Here is a 17,137-nt window from a genome sequence, read left to right as displayed (position 1 = left end):
GGTCACTCGTGGCTTACACAGGCCTGTGGCCCGACAGGCCTCCCTGTGGGGCAGCATTTAGCCTTTTCAACACCAGCTTAGGATCACAGACCCTCAGGTCTTGAAGGAACTTTTTGGAGTTTCCTCTATTAAACCCGGTTTGAATGTGGCCGTTTAGACTGCACGTCTAGAAACATTACAGCATTGTTAGTAGCAAATTGAAATAAATCTCCAAATAAACGACTCTAACATTTTGCAGAGGAGCTCGTCTGTTGCCTCTTAGGAGGGCTCTAATCTCTTCCTATTTCAGCTCATCAGGTCCTCGTTGTCCCCTACTGTATATGCCCAGCACAATGTCAGGGCACATTTCTGCAGAATGGATTCCAATGGATCCTCCGTGTTAATCAATTCGTTTGTGCCAATTGCAGGGTTCTTTGCCAAGCCCATCAGAACACTCGGAGCTTCTGAAGTCAGAGACCTCAATTACATTCCTTCAGTTGTCTCATGAGCCCTCGTGCATCATCCAAACTCATCATCAAATATATTTTCCTTCGTTATTGTTGTCATTTTCTTAATACCAGTCTTGTTGAAAGAGGATTGTTTTAGATACAATTTTGCCTCACTTGTTTCATCTCCAGAACACAATCCATCTATAGGCTAAATAGAGCCAAGATTTGCCGGAGAGAGGAGATAGCGGGTGAGACTGGTGGAGCTTCCCTCTGGTTAGAATTAGAAAGAAGTGGATGCAGAACTTGGGCCAGTAATGGATCCGTCCGTCTCCCTAGTCAAGAGGACCTTCTTCCAGCCAGAGGTGGTTCCACTTTGGAAACGATCTATGTTGTGTAAACTGGTGCATCACAGATACTGTTAGAGTATCTAACAGATGCTGATCAAGCGTGGTCTGCATTTTGTAGATATGAGGGCTCTCCCTTGGGTTTACAGCCGGATGAAGGAGCTCCACTTACTTGGTGATCACAGGCATGTGGCCCACCCTGCTGGGCTCTAGGACTTCGAAAATAGAGAAGGCTATCCGTTAGGAAGACTGTGGGATCAGGAGTCGGGAAGCAGAGATTCTGCTTGTAGTTTTACATCTAGCAGTAACAACTTTGAGCCCATCCCTCACCTACTCTATGCCCTGGATTTCTTGGCTTTAACACAGCAAAAGCCTCTCTTTATAGTTTTCCTAACTCCATCTCTCCCCAAAAAGCTGGAGATGTAAGTTTTAAATTTCAGTCCTTGGCACAGATTAGGTGTTCAATCTCTCATTCTTCCGTCCTTCAAGATAGCTGATGGCTCAGCCATGTATGTCCTGGACAGGGCTCTCTGTGTCTTTTTTGAAAGCCTTGATGCTCTCAGGCTGGTCTCTAGGCCTCACGTTTTCCCACTTGTTCCTAACTCCAGTGTTAGGCTGTGGGCTTGCCTCACTACCTGTTTCAAGGCGGCCTCTGTTTGATCCCCAGAGCATTCCTGGGAGTCTGAGGCCTTTAAGGACTCCTGTGCTCTCAAGGAAGAAGAACTGTAGCAGCTCTCAGGCTTCCTTGATCTATTCAAAGTCATCTTCATCGCTTCCTGTGCAGCCCCTCCAGAGCTGTTGAACGCCACCTTTTTCCTCTTTGGGGAAACCCACAAAACCTTGCATGGGGTTGTGCTCTGTGTGGTTTTCCAGCATCAAATTCAGTCATCAAAAGATGCATCAGGAGGGTGGAGGGGGTGGCGCCTGGGGCGAGGGTCAAGCAAGGAAGGCTAGAATGTCTGTTTGCATTTGCATTCGCAAAGGGAGCATTGGAAGTTAGGGTGGAAAAAAAATCCCACCGGCCTTTATTTACCACAGTGGGTAGCCTCGGCAGGAGGGGGAGCTGGGTGGGAAAGGAAGACAATAGAACGCTGTGTTGCCTTGCTGTAAAAGCTTGCTCTAAGCAAATAATGTGGCAAGCTCAGTCAGAGCCCTGCTCAATTAGCCCCAGTGCTTAAAGGAGGGTCTCCCTGCAGCTGTTGGCGGCGGGCGGGCTGGAGCAAAGGCAGGAGCCCTCTGGGGCACTTGGGAGGCGAACCTGCAGGAATATTGCATGGGAGTGGACCAAGGAGGGAGACCAAAGGACCCTCCAACCTGATCCCAGTCCCTGCTTCTTGAACAGAGGGCTACAGAGGAGGTTGGCGGGGTCACTCTGGGGAGAGGCAATGTGGGGAGACCACGGAGGAGGTGACCAGAAAAGTGAGTGCAAACGTTTCATGCCAAGAGTGACCGACATATGGAACGTGTTATCCGGAAGGGTTACAGGCTGGAGGAGCTCCTAGAGATTTTCAGGGGGTGGGGTGGGGGAGGGGGAAGCCTTCAGAAACTCAAGGAGGTTTCTAAACAAAAGGAATTTGAGAAGGGTTGGAGAAATAATGAGAAATGCAAACTTGACCCAGAGTTTCTCCTTCCATCTCACGGCTTCTCCCCTGCCTGTCCTCACATGTTTCCAGTTCATGGGGACCCAGGAAGGCCACTGGAGCCCTGTGCCTGACTCCACGTGCACCACACTGGGGGTGTGGGCGGTGGGTAAGGAGGACCCACAGAGCCGACTCGCTCCTCTGGGCCGAAAGGGACGCAGAGAGAAAGAGCCCTGCCTGGCTTTAGACCCCTGTGGACGACAGCAGGCTGCTAACACCGAGATGGTCTCCGGATGATTTACTCCGGTTCCTGCCCTTGCTAGAGAAGCAATTTGATGCCGGGCTGGGACTGGAAAACAGACTTGTCCAGGGACTCACAGTGGCCAAAGGGGAGGCTGGGAGTAGATGCAGGCTCTTGATCCCTTCAGCTTTTTGGCGTCTCCCCTTCTCAGCATCCCTCGCCCAGCACACCACGCACACATGTACATACACATGCAGACACACACACCAAACAGAGGCACACAGAATAACACCACACCCACATGCACACATGCAGACATACACGCAGCACAGACACACACAGAATAACACCACACACACGCACACACACCACACACACAACACCACACACACATGCACATACACACACCACAGTCACACACGGAATAACACCACACACACACGGACACACACAGAATAACACGACACACATGCACATACACACACCACAGACACACACGGAATAACACCACACACCACAGACATGCACACAGAATAGCGCCACACACACATGGGCACACACAGACATACACACACCACACACGCAGAATAACACCAGAAACATGCACACACACGGACATACACCACACACGGAATAACACCACACACACGCAAATACACCACACACACACAGAATAACACGACACACATGCACACATGCATACAGACATAAATCACACACACAATAACATAACGCCCATGCACACACAGTCACACCACACAGATACCCAGAATACCAGACACACATGCACACGCACAGACCCACTCACAGAATACACATATGCACACACACACATGCATACACGCACCACACAGAATAACACCGCACACACATACAGACACAGACATACACACACATACACACACCACAGACGCACAGATATACTCACAGAATACACACATGCACACACATGTATTGACATACACCACACAGGCAGAATAACACCACACACACACCACACACACAGAATAACACCACACACATATGCCCACGATACAGAGACACACACCTGGACATATACACCGCATGCATACAGACACACACATGCACACTACACACATGCACACACAAGCACATACATACACAGACATCACACATGCATACATATACACAACACACAGACACGCCCACAGGCTTACACAGACACCACACACAATATATAGATATGCACACAACACACACACAAGAGACAAACACACAGACACACTCACAGGCATACACAGACACCACACACAACATACAGATATGCACACAACACACACGCAGAGACAGACACACTCACAGGCATACATGCACGCATACACATACTACACACAGACACATCCGCAGTCATACACAGAAACACACATAGAGACATACAACACATACACACAGACACGCATAGACGTGTGTGCGTGAGCATGCATGTGCGCGCGCACACACACAGACACACACTGCCTGACTTGTTTCCCACAAGACGGGTACTGGCTTGTTGCTTGTAGCCCTCCTGTCCCAGCCTGTGTTGGCCGGGGTGCCAGGCACTGCCACCCCTCTTGGGACGGGGCACAGGTGGCTGTGTGATCACGGCCTGTTCTGAGCGCCTATTCCTGAGCCGGGAAGTGCTTTGTGACACTGAGTGCCCGTGCCTTCATCTTTCCCGCGGTGCTGGGACTTGGCCACCTGCTGCATCTACAGCACCCGCATGTTCACTTCCCTGGCAGTAGAAAGAAATGTAGGTTAGCGCAGGGAGGTCACTGGCTTTGGGGACGATGGCAGGGTGGAGTGATCTCTAATGTGAATGGAAGTGCACATGTCCTCTGGACCCGCAGCAATGCTGGCTTCAGAGGGGCCTTCTCTGCCACCTTTCCACTTTTCCCCAGCCAGGTAGAAGAGCCACCGCCCAGAGTCTTGGGCTCAGCTGAAACCCCCTGTTCAATAAGAGACCCCCCTTTTCACTGTCTCTCTCTCTTCCTCCCAACTCACTGTCTCTCTCTCTGTCTCCCTCACTCCCTGTCTCTCTCCTCTCTTCTCTGTCTCTCTGCCTCCCTCTCTCTGTCTGTTTCTCACTCTGTATCGCCTTTTTTTCTCAATCTCTGTATCCATCTCTCCTCCTTTCTCTTTATCTCTCTGTCTCTCCCTCTGTCTTTCTCTCTGTGTGTTTTTATTTTTTGGTCTCCCTGCATCTCTGTTTCTGTCTCCCTCCCTCTTGGCTCTGTATCTTTGTCTCCCTCTCTCCCTATCTGTGTTTCTCTGTCTCCATCTCTCTCTGTCTTTATGTCTCTTTTGTTTATCTCTCTCAGTCTCTATATCCCTGTCTCTTTCTCTTTTTATCCTTTCTGTGTCTCTGTCTTTGTTCTCTGTCCCTCCATCTCTGTCTCCCTCTTCCTCAGTCTCTGTCTCTTTCTCTGTCTCAGCCTCTCTCTGTCTCTGTATCGCTGTATCTGTCTCTCTCTCTCCCAGTCTCTCTCTGTGTCTGCCTATGACTCTCTCTGTCTCTACCTGTCACTCACCCACTTACCTGAAGTCTCCATGAGCAGTGGGTGGCTTCGCCTCTCTGCTTCGCCACTTTGCAGTCAGACCCACGGGGCTTGCAGACCCTCTGCTGGCGCACACCTTCAGGAGACCAACAGTGCCAGGCCACTCCCATGTTCTTCAGGGTTCCAGCCCCGAGTAGTTGGTAAACCCAGTAATCGTCCTGGAGATCCACTGTAGATTCCTCACCGAGGTACTGAATCAGGCCCTTTTGAGCAAACTTAATGGAATGACCTTGGTGGCATTACAAGATGACACCCTGTAGTCTCTTATTGATGGTTGATTCTATGTCTTCGCTATTGTGAGTAGTGCTGCAATGAACATATGTGTGCATCTGTGTCTTTATGAGAGAATGATTTATCGTCCTTTGGGTATATACCCAGTAATGAGATTGCTGGGTCGAATGGTATTTCTGTTTTTAGGTCTTTGAAGAATCGCTTAGGTCTTTGAGGAATCGCATTTGCATTTTCAAACATCATGGAGAACACAGGTCTTGAGGATGTGCAGGAACAGGGAGACCAAGGAATGAAAAAGCCATCAGGTTGGAGGTGAAGAAGTCACCCAGAGTGATGGCAGGTTTATGGACAGAAAGGAAAATGCTCTGATTCCTGGTGTCCATAAGGAAGGTGGATGCCAATAGATGGTGCTACACAGACACTTGTGAAAGGAAGAAGGGAAAGAGTCTGCCCCCGTGGGCTGCCTCCATGGGCTGAGTAGGGCTGCTGGGGCCTCAGGCCTCTCACACATAGTGTCAGACATGCTGTGTTGGACAGGCTCACCTGGGACCCCTGTGCCTCCCCCAGGAAGCCCTATTGATAGGTGTGGGCAGGCCTCCCTCCATGTGTCCTTAAATACACTGACTACTCTGTGTGTGGATGTGGATGAGCAGCGTAGGGCTGGTCATCTGGAGGGCTGGGCCTGGTTCCGGCTCTTGTACTGATTGATTGATTGATTGATTGATTGATTGATTGACTTTTGGGCAAGTCACTTTCCCCCCATAACCTTTCCATTGTACCACAATCCTAATAGAGTTGGATGCCAGTTGCTGGCACCCTGGCTTCACAGGGACACAGAGAAACAAAGAGGACCAGAAAATTCGGCTGATAATAATAATTTCTTCCCTCTTTGGTCTGGAGAAGAAATGACTCAGGGCTGGCACAGGATAATAGAAGCATAGGGTATGTCAACTAGAAAGAACCTTTGAAATACTTTAGTTCAAGAATTCTAAACCTAAAATCTGTGGGACACTAGGATGATTTTTACGGACTCTTTGAATCACCTTGAAATTGTTTGCAATATTATTTATTTATGGGCACATGTGTGGTGTTTTAGCAGAAGGATTCCTTAACATTGATTATGTTGTAAAAGGGCCAGTGATCATGGAACAATTAACACCCCAGCATCATGTTATGTGATTCATAACTGAGGGGTCTCTGCAGACGGCATTTGGAAAGGTGTGAGTCCTTTTTTTCAGTTGTCACCATGACTGGGGTCACGATTGATATTTAGTAGGTGTGACCTTGAGTTGCATGCATGGGGGATAAAACTGAACAATAAAAAAACTGTCCTGTTCAAAATCCAAGTAGCACCCCTGTGAAGAAACACTGCTCAGGAACTGAGCCCCCAAGATGCACAGTGATTCTCCCTTAGCCACAAAGCTCATTCGTGGCAGAGTTGGTTTTTATTAACAGATCAAAACAGGGGATGTGCCAAGAGCCTACATTATTTTGTTTCTCATCATCAGCTACAAATATGCTGCAATCTGTGAAAACAAAAGAATCAGAAATCTGTCCCACCTTCAACGCTCCAGCCATTTTTTTAAAATGAATCTTTGGGTTCTTGGTTGTTTTTAACCATCAACTAAGAGAAGAGGAAAGGAATACTTTACATTTGGAGAAAGTAAACCATAAACAACTGATTCCACTGGCCCCATATCACATACATATGCTCTTCAGTTACTGTGAATCGGTGAGGCAAGCCTTAGACTGGAAATTTCCCCTTTATGTTTCAGAGGATCTGTCTTGAATGTCTCTTATTCTACAAAGAAAGAAACATTAATATACCAGCATGCTGCTTGCTACCTAGTTCACTGCAATGAAGTGGCGGGTGCCTTAGACGTTGGAGTGAATTGAGAGATCTTCTGCAATATCAGCTAAGAGTTAGGCCTGTGGGATCACAGAGACAGGGGTCTGTTCCCGGGCTCTGCCTCTCAATTGATGTCTCATCTTGAGAAAAAGTACTTAATCCTTCTGAGCCTCAGTTTCCTCGGCTGAAAAGTGGGGATAATAATCGTATCCACAAGGATTAATTGAGATCATCCCTGTGAAGTGTTCCGCACAGTCTAGCATATGGTGAGGCTCAATAAATGTGAGCTGTTCTTACAAGCGATTATTATGACTTGCATCTGTGATTAAAGACAGCCTGGGGTTCAGAGTGTTTGTGCCAAAATTGCTTTCAGAGGACAAGCTCTGGGTTGGTTTTTCAGTCTTGCCCAGCTGCCCAGAAAGAGTCACTGGAGTGTTTTGGGTTGGAGTCATTGTGTTTGTTAAGTGTCTATCACACACTCCAGTTTTGATGGAAGATTGGTTTTCTTCCTGTGTGCACATCCCCGCATCACTACATGAGTGGGTGAGAAGAGACTCAGGAAAGCACCAGACACATGTTTCTTCTGCCTCAGTTCCCTAGTCTGTAAAAGTACTCAGAAGCATGATGACGGTCACAGGGAACAGAGGGGAGAGACACCTGGAGAAGCAAAAGACAGTCCCAGCTGTCACAGTCTTCGGACACCATGGTTTTCCGGACAAGGGATCCAGACCAGACCAGCAATCAATACAGCTGCAGACCACCAGTCAATACTCCTCATCCTTGTGAAAGGCAGTTGGCTGTGTGGCAGCAGGAAGACATGAGGGGCCATATTTGACACAGGCCTGATGGCCAAGTCTAGAGGAGTCAGCCTGCCATCTGACCACACTTTCTGCAACCAAGTCCTCTGGGGGCCAAACCAGTATGGTTTGAGTTTATCGCGGACTTGCTGCTATGGTTGATGCACACAAAAAAGTTTTGGCCATTGCCAAGCCAGCTGTGGTCTTGGTTTGGAAGAGTAAGAATTGAATGGAAGGGATGCTTTGGGATTTCCCTTGGCCTCCAACCCTCAAGAGGAAGCCAACTTATTTCTTCTGCCATTTGGAGACTCATGCTTGTCTGGGTGGATAAGATAAATACTTTCATCATTGTCATCATTATTATTAATTATAATTATTGAAAATCAATTACTCAGCAGCCCCTACCTTGTAATGGTATCATTTACTGTTGTATAGTATTTTGCAGACAACGTGTACGCTTGACCATAAACTCGACTTGAACATAATCATAAATTTAAAACAAAAACATTGACGTGGGCAGCTATTCTCTGAGGCCAAAGTTATTATTTAATGCCAGCTGCACTTTCAGCTGTCTATGTGGCTGAAGCAACTTCCCCTTGTGTGTTTTCACACTTACAGATTGGAGTAATCCAGACACAGAAAATGATACCAAAATTGAAATGTTTCTGAACATTAAATGATTCCATAATTTGAAAATAGTTTCAAATTTTTCAAAATTCAAAACTTTGAAAATAGTTCAACTAGAGTCCATCCTCACCTCAGGTAGTTACATGGTGTGTGTGCGTGTGTGTGTGTGTGTGTGTGTGTGTGTGTAGGCCCATCAACCCATGCATGCACACCTGTATGCACAGTGGTGGATGAGTGTGAATTACCAAAACAAAGATGACTAAATGCAGGATAACACCATGATGGCTAGTAGCCAGATTGACTCAGATTTTCTCTGAAGATCCTTCTTAGTCCACCCTCCATGACATGGGAGTTTGTGATATGCAAAGGATAAAGTAAACCTGAGTTTCCTGGGGCTTGTGTCGGCATACCAAGCTCCTTTAAGATCTCTCTTTGCCAAGACGGGGCTAAGCCAGAGGCTTCCTTGGCCTGGGGAATAACTGTCGTACCTTCCTCCCTGGAGCGGCTGGTGCACACTGTTTTGACGTGTGCCATGCCTTCCATCTTTCACAGCCCGGGGCCAGAGGAGGCTATGCTTTAAACAATGTGAAATTCCTCTCCTGACAGCTGTGCAAAGGAAACTCACAGCTTCCTACCTCCATCTCGGTCCACTTGGCTTTCTTTTGGGGTATAGGTTCCTTGTCTGTTCAGGGGTCCCTGTTCCTCACTTTCCGGCCTTCGAAAGGACCAGTTTCCTTACTTCCTTTCTTAGGGAGGCGAGTCAACCTTCTGAGGTTCTCTGTTTTATTTTATTTTATCCTAGAGCATGCCTTCACTGTTGACTGTGTGTCTTGTCTCATTTCTGCTGAGAAGCCAGCATCTCCTGAAAACTGAGGGCCTTGTCCTATTTCAGATCTTGGGCCGAGGATTGACCATGTGTGTTAGTCAGTTTCAGAGCCCTGAGTTTTAAGTACTAAGTTTTAAGGAGAGGAACAACAGTACAATTAGGTATCTTAAAGAACAGGATAGGAATCCACACCTGCCCCTTCTCTCACCTGGTTTGACACTACATAGATGCAGACCTGTTCAGAGTTCAGGGATTGTCTCATGAGGCCTCACCAATTACCAACAGAGAGAGTAGCTGTTTCTCCTCTAGCTCCCTGATTGCTTCTGGTTTTCCGTGACTTTAGAGCATGCGCGTCAGCAGGTTTTGGGGACCATCTCTGGCCTGCTTTGTGATCTTGGCTCTGTTCCTCAATTTATGTCTTTTTTGTGCTCCATAAGACAGGGAGTTTCATGGTTGCCACTACCTGAGAGGTGCTGAAGTGAATGAGGTGGAGGACGCAGAGCTAGCAGGGAAGAAGGTGCCGTGGAAACCCACACAGCTTTATTCATGTGAGCTCATTTCTCATTTACTCCTTGTAGCAATTCCAAGTCGCCCCCCCGCTTCATCCCCTTCCAAGAATTTCCCTCCCTTGTTGGTTTTGGATCCACCGTGCCCCCGGTGAGTTAACCTACATGTTTTAGTTTGAATCTAATCATGCTATTTCCAGGTTGCCAACCCCCACGGGTGCTTCAGCCTAATTGGTCTGTCCTCACTGGTGTCTGCAGCACCTTCCCTTTGAGCGTCATCTGTGCATTTTAATTAATCTGCCACTTTTTCCTCCCTCCTGCTTCCGGATCATTAATAAAGAGATTAACCAAAACCAGACCAATCCCCAGTGGAGGCTCCACCAGGCTCTCTCTCTCCCAGCTCCCAGCTTTGCCATAGGTCAGAACATCTTCGTGTGGCCCCATTGACTAATTTTGAGGCCTCAAGACCTATGTTCAGAACAAAGCCAGTGTGAATTAATTTTGCAATTAAGATTTGGGGAACAAGCATAGCCAGTCTTTTATATATGGCCTTAGTTTAATATTTCCACCACATTCCTTTCCCTTTTGTCATGCTACTTTAAATCTATCACTTTCCCACCTCTCTGCCTTTCCAGTCCCTGAACAAGACATTAGGGTTATCTGGCAGGATGTCTCCTGAGCCCGTAGCATTAGTCAGAGACCATGTCGTAGCCGAAGAAATTCTCCAGAGTCAGACCCTTCTGGACACAGCTGGCCAGCGTCCTCTTTGACCCCAGCCAGAGAATGAATTTGCCTCCAGAGGATATGGTTATACCAGAAATAATGAAATCTCTTGAATTTGCATATTAAAAATTTGGCAAATTAAACACTGCTTTCACCTCTGCTCTCATTTCTCCTCTCTGAGGAAAGCTAAAACAGAGCCTTTCTGCTTTCTTTGTAAGTCGCCCAGATTTTCCGTGCTGGTCTCAAACCCTGGATGTGAGATGGTGCACTCCGTGTTCTGTCCACTACAACACAGGGCCTCTGCAGGCACAGGTGACCTGCAGATGGGCAGCACTGAAGACCGTCAGGCCCAGGAGGGAATTGGATTGTGTTTACTTTTGTGCGGGTGCTTTCGTAGGGAATATGGGGAGGAGGACATAGGAGTGATGGCCTCAAATCTCTGCAAACTCTGCTTAGAGCTGAGGCTTCTTGGGGAAGGGCACAGCCTGCTGACAGCAGCCATCCTGGCTCCAGGCTTGGAGCTTGGGCTTCCTCTGGAAGTAAACTCTCTAGAATGTTTGAGAGCAGGGATGGACGGAGAGGCAGCAGAATGTCATCATTAATAACATGAGCTCTAGAGCCAGAAGGTGCAAATCCTGGCTCTGCTGCTTGTTAGCTAGTTGTGGAACCCCTCTTTGCCTTGGTTTACTCATCCAAAATGAGAAATATGATAGCACCTACTTCAGGATGGTTGTCACCAGGATTTAAGATTTATATAAGCCAGTACCTGGCACTTTGCATTTTTATTCTGGATGATCTCACCCCTAAGCAGTCTAAAAATTTACTCCACACATGGGCAGCAAGAGGGGTCTTTAGGTACATGGTCGGGAGGCGCTCCTGTATAAGGAAGCTGGTCCTGGAGAGGTGAATTGGAACCTGAAGGCTGCAGCCCCGTCTCTGCATGTGACAGGGCAGACGCAGGTTGCTGGGGGCTCAGATTCTGTGCCATTCTCTACCCCAGCTTCCTTTTCCATGTCCGCTGCTTCTTGAATACCCCCAAACCCTCTGTGGATGCTGTTAACTGAGCCAAAAAGGAGGAATCAGAAATTGCTCTCTTTTGAGTATTTTGAGGGATGGTGAAACCTTGTAGGAATGTTGCTCCAGGGACTGAGAAAACACCATATGTGGGAAAGCGTTTCTAAGTGAGGAAAATCGCACATGCACGTCGGTCAGGATCTTGGAAAACTCTGAGCAGGGGAAATGGGCACCGGGGAGAGTGTAGAAAGGGGGTTTACTGAGGTCTTTAACAGGTCTTTTTCTAATTATAGCCAAGAAGAGCCTGGGGACCATGGCCGACTTCAGAGCCAGGGCCTGTATTTTCTTTGGGAAAAGAAGGCAGAGTTGATTGGCTTCCAAAACCAGGCTTGGCAAAAGCCCATGCAGGCTCTCCAGCCAGTAAGCGCTGCCTTGGGTAGGTCTATATCGTAGCCGGCGTTCATTCAGTAAATTAACATCGAAACTCCGCAGCGTGTCCAGCCCTGTGCTGGGCGTTGTGTGGATGGATGTGTGGATGGAAAGGACACGGTCCCTGTCGTCCAAGAGGAGACACACCAACAATAATAGCACAATATGACAATTGCTTAAATGAAGTTCTCTGCAGATGACAGTGACCCCTAGAGAAAGAGCATAGACATCCCCCTAAATAGAAGAACTCACTGCTGTGCCTTGCCTGGGTGGAGCTAGCACTGCCTTCCTGTTTCCATTCCCCACTCCAGAGAACTGGCCCACTGGGGGACTCCCACCCCAGACGTGGAGTGAAAAATGAAGGTACTCGTGGCCAAAAAGTGACCAGAGATCAGAATGCATCTCTTCTTGCCCCCAGCGTATTCAGAAATGCCACCTCTCCCTTGCCCATGTTTGCTTTCATCATTTGTCTGTTCTCTGGGCTTCCAGTTCATAATATTCCTTTCTTCTCCCGCAACCGGTGTAAGTGGTCTGAGATCCAAGCACTCGGGCACTGTGGCATCTGGGGGAAAGCCTTGTTGGGACCGTGTTGGTACAGATTGCTGTGAGCCAGATGTAGAGAAGGGAGCTCTCCAGACGCTGGGTCCCTCGCCCGTGTGCATCAAGGGCAGAGAGGTGCACCATCTCCCGTGGCCACAGGCCGTTCAGGTTCATGTTCTCTAACATTTCTAGTGTGCTCACTCTGTCCCTGATACTATGCTGGGTGCTTCCATGTGGATTTCTTTGTTTACCCTTCACAATAACTTTGATGGTGCACAAGCCATGTGACTTTTGTTGAACCTACGAACCAAATGCCCCCGTCACTCTCTGCCATTGTTTAGCAGTCCTTAGACAGCTCACTTCGCCACCAGTGTAGGTCTCTGTTCCCTTATCTGTATAAATGAGGGGATTGTCTAGGGTCCTTCCCAGCTGCAAACCTCTGTGTTTTGGGGAGTTCTGTGGCAACATTCTTGGACTTGCTCTCTACGAAAAAAGCTAAAAGTAGATTCTCGAAATGGAGTCCACAGGAAGTCTTCAGGGCTTTAAGACAGGCTTCTAAAGAGTTTAGAAACACCAACCTGCAGATGACTTACTCCCACTACTTATTACAAAGTATCATGGCAAGTAAGAAAGAAATGGTCAGCCACTGGGAGAGCAGGCTAGGGTTGCAAGGAGGTGGCAGGTGCTGCTGTTGGGATCTTGGGGGAGCATTGTAGAAAAGTCAGCTTTGGAACCAGGCACTGAAAAATGGGTGAAATTTCAACAGGAGAGGCAGTGCACGTGGGTCGTGATTCAAGCAGCAGTGAGTAGTGAATGGGGTTGGAGCAAGGGGCCCGTGAGCTCAGTGATCACATGGAAAAGGGAGGTGAGGGCCGGAGTGCAGAGAACCCCTCTCACTTTCCTGTGGGTTTCTCCTCTTCTTTAAACTGCATTTAGGTTTTCCTCATCTACACGATGAAGGAATAAGATTAGATGTCCTCTTTATATGGCTTGTCTACTTCTAATAAACTTTGGTTCCCTATTCCAGCCACCACCCATAAAGACTCTTACTTTTTCCTCCTCAATCCATTAGCATCAGCCAGCCTTCTCCCTCTCAGCTCACCCTGGTCATTACCTCACTAATCTGTACCTTGACTCTTATTCTACCCGGGACCTCCCCTCACTAACCATACTTGATTTATTTCCTTAAGAGCAGATACCCTGTGTATTCTTAGCTTACGGTGGCTGAGCTTTTGGGAGGTTTAATAAATTGTTTTTCAATAGACTGTCAGTCCTAAATGATTTTATTGCAGCTGTATTGTTCTTTTTGGGGGGAGTAGGGAAGGTAATCCTAGTTGTATGCCATATTCTTTGTATTGTTCAAGTTGCATTTTGTTGGGCCTGTAATATTGAAGATAATGTCACTTGTATGCAGAGTAGGAGGGAGATTCCTTACACTGTAGAGGAACCGTTTTCCTAGGATAGTACAATTCCTGATAGTCATTTTCCTCTAAGGGTGAGCAGCAAAGCTAGAATCCCTCTCTTGGCTTTGACCTTGAAGGGGTCAGCTGTTCCCAAGACTAGTTCCCATGGAAAGAAGATGGTCTCCTTATCACAGTGACAAGAGGAGGCAGTATGAGCAGAGTGCGTCACTGTTGCTGACCTCTAGGGACAAGCGAGCCAGCCGTATTTCCGACAAGCTGGGAAGAGGCTGTCTGTGGGTCCTGGGAGCGAGGGAGCACTGGCGGGCTCAGACATAGGTGTTGGTTAGCAGGTCTGCTCTTCTGTTTCTTGTGTCGGCTTTGTTTATTTCCTCCCTATTTTCCCCCTGGACTTTCCGAAAATACCAAAGGTGAACCAGGGGAAGAGTTTTCATTTTCCATGTTTAGACAGAACTTTAAATAGGAAATGATGTACACCCTGGGAGGCGGTGAGGTGGTGGCGATGGTAATTAAGGGGTGATTATCTCAAGGAGGTGGAGGAATCAGGGGCATCCCTAGCTCAGCTGCCCCTCTCCACCTGGAGCATCTCCTTCCAGTGCTAACCCTCGGAAGATCTGGGCTTCCTTTGCTCTAGTGAGGGAGAGACCAGCAATGAAGGTATCTTGAGATCAGCACTGTAATTCCACCAGGACTCCTCAGGAGCCCGGTGTTAACCTTCTACTATGGCAACAGAATGAGGGCGCCGATGGGTTGCAATGCCGTTTAAACAAGGAAATAGTAGAATTAGAAGGAGCATAACCACTAACAGGAACATTTTGTAGCAGAAATGTTAAAAATCTAAAGGAGGAAAGTGAATCAACAATGACTCTTCTGTTCTGGGCAAGTCCAGCCCATTTATGTGAGGTGGTTATTCTGCATCTCTGTCTTCTGCAAGTCGCGCTGTGGCAGGGCTCTGTTTTGCAGAGAGGGTCCCTGGGGATGGAGCAGATCGGTTGGTGATGTGTGTCTGTCAGAAAGCTCAGCAGAGCACCCTGGAACGCAGGCCCTCTCGCACAGTGGGTAGTGACCCTACATGTTCATTTCCAAGGGCAGGAGAACAGACCGCTCCGGCTGCGACCTGGCCAGGAATGACCCCACATCTGACATTGCAGTATGGGGGGCCACTGAACCAGTCCTCAGCCTCAGTGTGTTCCTGGGGCTGCAGCTAGGGAGCAGTCGAACTCTTTCTTGAGACAATTACAAGGCCACCGCTGCTGCTGCTGAAGGGAAGTTACTCCATGCTTACAATTCTCAGGTTTGAAGTTTTCATGCTTTGCCAGACTAGAGTGAATCATGCATCTTTGCAGGCTCAAGGGATGTTTAAAGAAGCGGTAGGACATCATCCACCCACAAGTCGAGGCTGCAGGATAAAGCAGACATCCAATGTAAATACAACCCGTGCAAAAAGCAGAGTCAGCAGACCTGGAGTGCATTCTGCAGTATTTCCTGGGGGTGGGGGAAAGAAATTGCCTCTTCAGAATGTCCAGAGGGGAGTTGCGTTGCTTACCTGGGGGGCGGGATCCTCTCTCGGGCCCCACAGGGATACTCAGCCTTAGGTAGCTGGTGCCAGAATAACATAGACTCAGCTGCCACGGCCTGCTCTTAACACCTGTGTTTCCCTTTCAGATCTTACAGGTGAACAAGGTGATGTCCATCTTGTTTTATGTGATATTTCTCGCTTATCTCCGTGGCATCCAAGGTAACAACATGGATCAAAGGAGTTTGCCAGAAGACTCGCTCAATTCCCTGATTATTAAGCTGATCCAGGCAGATATTTTGAAAAACAAGCTCTCCAAGCAGATGGTGGACGTTAAGGAAAATTACCAGAGCACCCTGCCGAAAGCAGGGGCCCCCCGAGAGCCGGAGCGGGGACAGCCCGCCAAGTCAGAATTCCAGCCAGTGATTGCAATGGATACCGAACTGCTGCGGCAACAGAGACGCTACAACTCACCGCGGGTCCTGCTGAGCGACAGCACCCCCTTGGAGCCCCCACCCTTGTACCTCATGGAGGATTACGTGGGCAACCCCGTGGTGGCGAACAGAACATCACGGCGGAAACGGTACGCGGAGCATAAGAGTCACCGAGGGGAGTACTCGGTATGTGACAGTGAGAGTCTGTGGGTGACCGACAAGTCATCGGCCATCGACATTCGGGGACACCAGGTCACGGTGCTGGGGGAGATCAAAACGGGCAACTCTCCCGTCAAACAATATTTTTATGAAACGCGATGTAAGGAAGCCAGGCCAGTCAAAAACGGTTGCAGGGGCATTGATGATAAACACTGGAACTCTCAGTGCAAAACGTCCCAAACCTACGTCCGAGCACTGACTTCAGAAAACAATAAACTCGTGGGCTGGCGGTGGATACGGATAGACACGTCCTGTGTGTGTGCCTTGTCGAGAAAAATCGGAAGAACATGAATTGGCATCTCTCCCCATATATAAATTATTACTTTAAATTATATGATATGCATGTAGCATATAAATGTTTATATTGTTTTTATATATTATAAGTTGACCTTTATTTATTAAACTTCAGCAACCCTACAGTATATAAGCTTTTTTCTCAATAAAATCAGTGTGCTTGCCTTCCCTCAGGCCTCTCCCATCTGTTGAAACTTGTTTTGTGATCTGGCTCTCAGGAGTCACTCTGTAAAATCTGTGTACACCAGTATTTTGCATTCAGTATTGTCAAGGCCATGACTGTCGTTTTAGTAAACTTGTTAAAATCAGATGATGTCAGAGTTGTGTATAAACACAGTTATATCCCTCTTCTGGTACATTTAATGTTGGGTTAATGAATTAAAAGAACTGTTATGGCCTCCACTGAAAATGATACCGTGTAGCTCTGGCCAGCAAGCTCTCTATCAGATTCTGTGCTATTTGTTTGGAAAATTAGAATTATGATTTGCTCCAATGTTGTGGTCCTGGAACAATAACAACAACCCTGGCAATTTTAGTTTTGGAAGTTCCTTTGCAGCACAATT

At 47.8% G+C, this 17,137-nt stretch overlaps 1 protein-coding gene across 7 annotated transcripts in view; it reads left to right on the top strand.

Moving 5' to 3' along the window:
* The window catches only part of LOC105484167 (neurotrophin 3), a 65,251-nt gene extending 48,369 nt beyond the window's left edge, over positions 1-16,882 (top strand). For 4 of the 7 annotated variants that reach the window (XM_011745535.3, XM_011745536.2, XM_011745542.3 and 1 more), the window contains exon 2: positions 15,777-16,882. In XM_011745535.3, coding sequence (XP_011743837.2) covers positions 15,777-16,571 — 795 coding nt within the window. In that variant the 3' untranslated portion in view covers positions 16,572-16,882. Of the gene's footprint in view, positions 1-9,915; positions 10,027-15,776 lie in introns of all 7 variants that reach the window. The other 3 variants (XM_011745538.2, XM_011745537.2, XM_011745541.2) reach the window with 2 other exon arrangements.
* Positions 16,883-17,137: the final 255 nt, after the last annotated feature.

The sequence above is a fragment of the Macaca nemestrina genome, chromosome 10 (genome assembly GCF_043159975.1).
Source record: "Macaca nemestrina isolate mMacNem1 chromosome 10, mMacNem.hap1, whole genome shotgun sequence".
In the NCBI taxonomy this organism is placed as follows: domain Eukaryota; kingdom Metazoa; phylum Chordata; class Mammalia; order Primates; family Cercopithecidae; genus Macaca; species Macaca nemestrina.
This window is presented reverse-complemented; position numbering and strand designations above follow the sequence as displayed.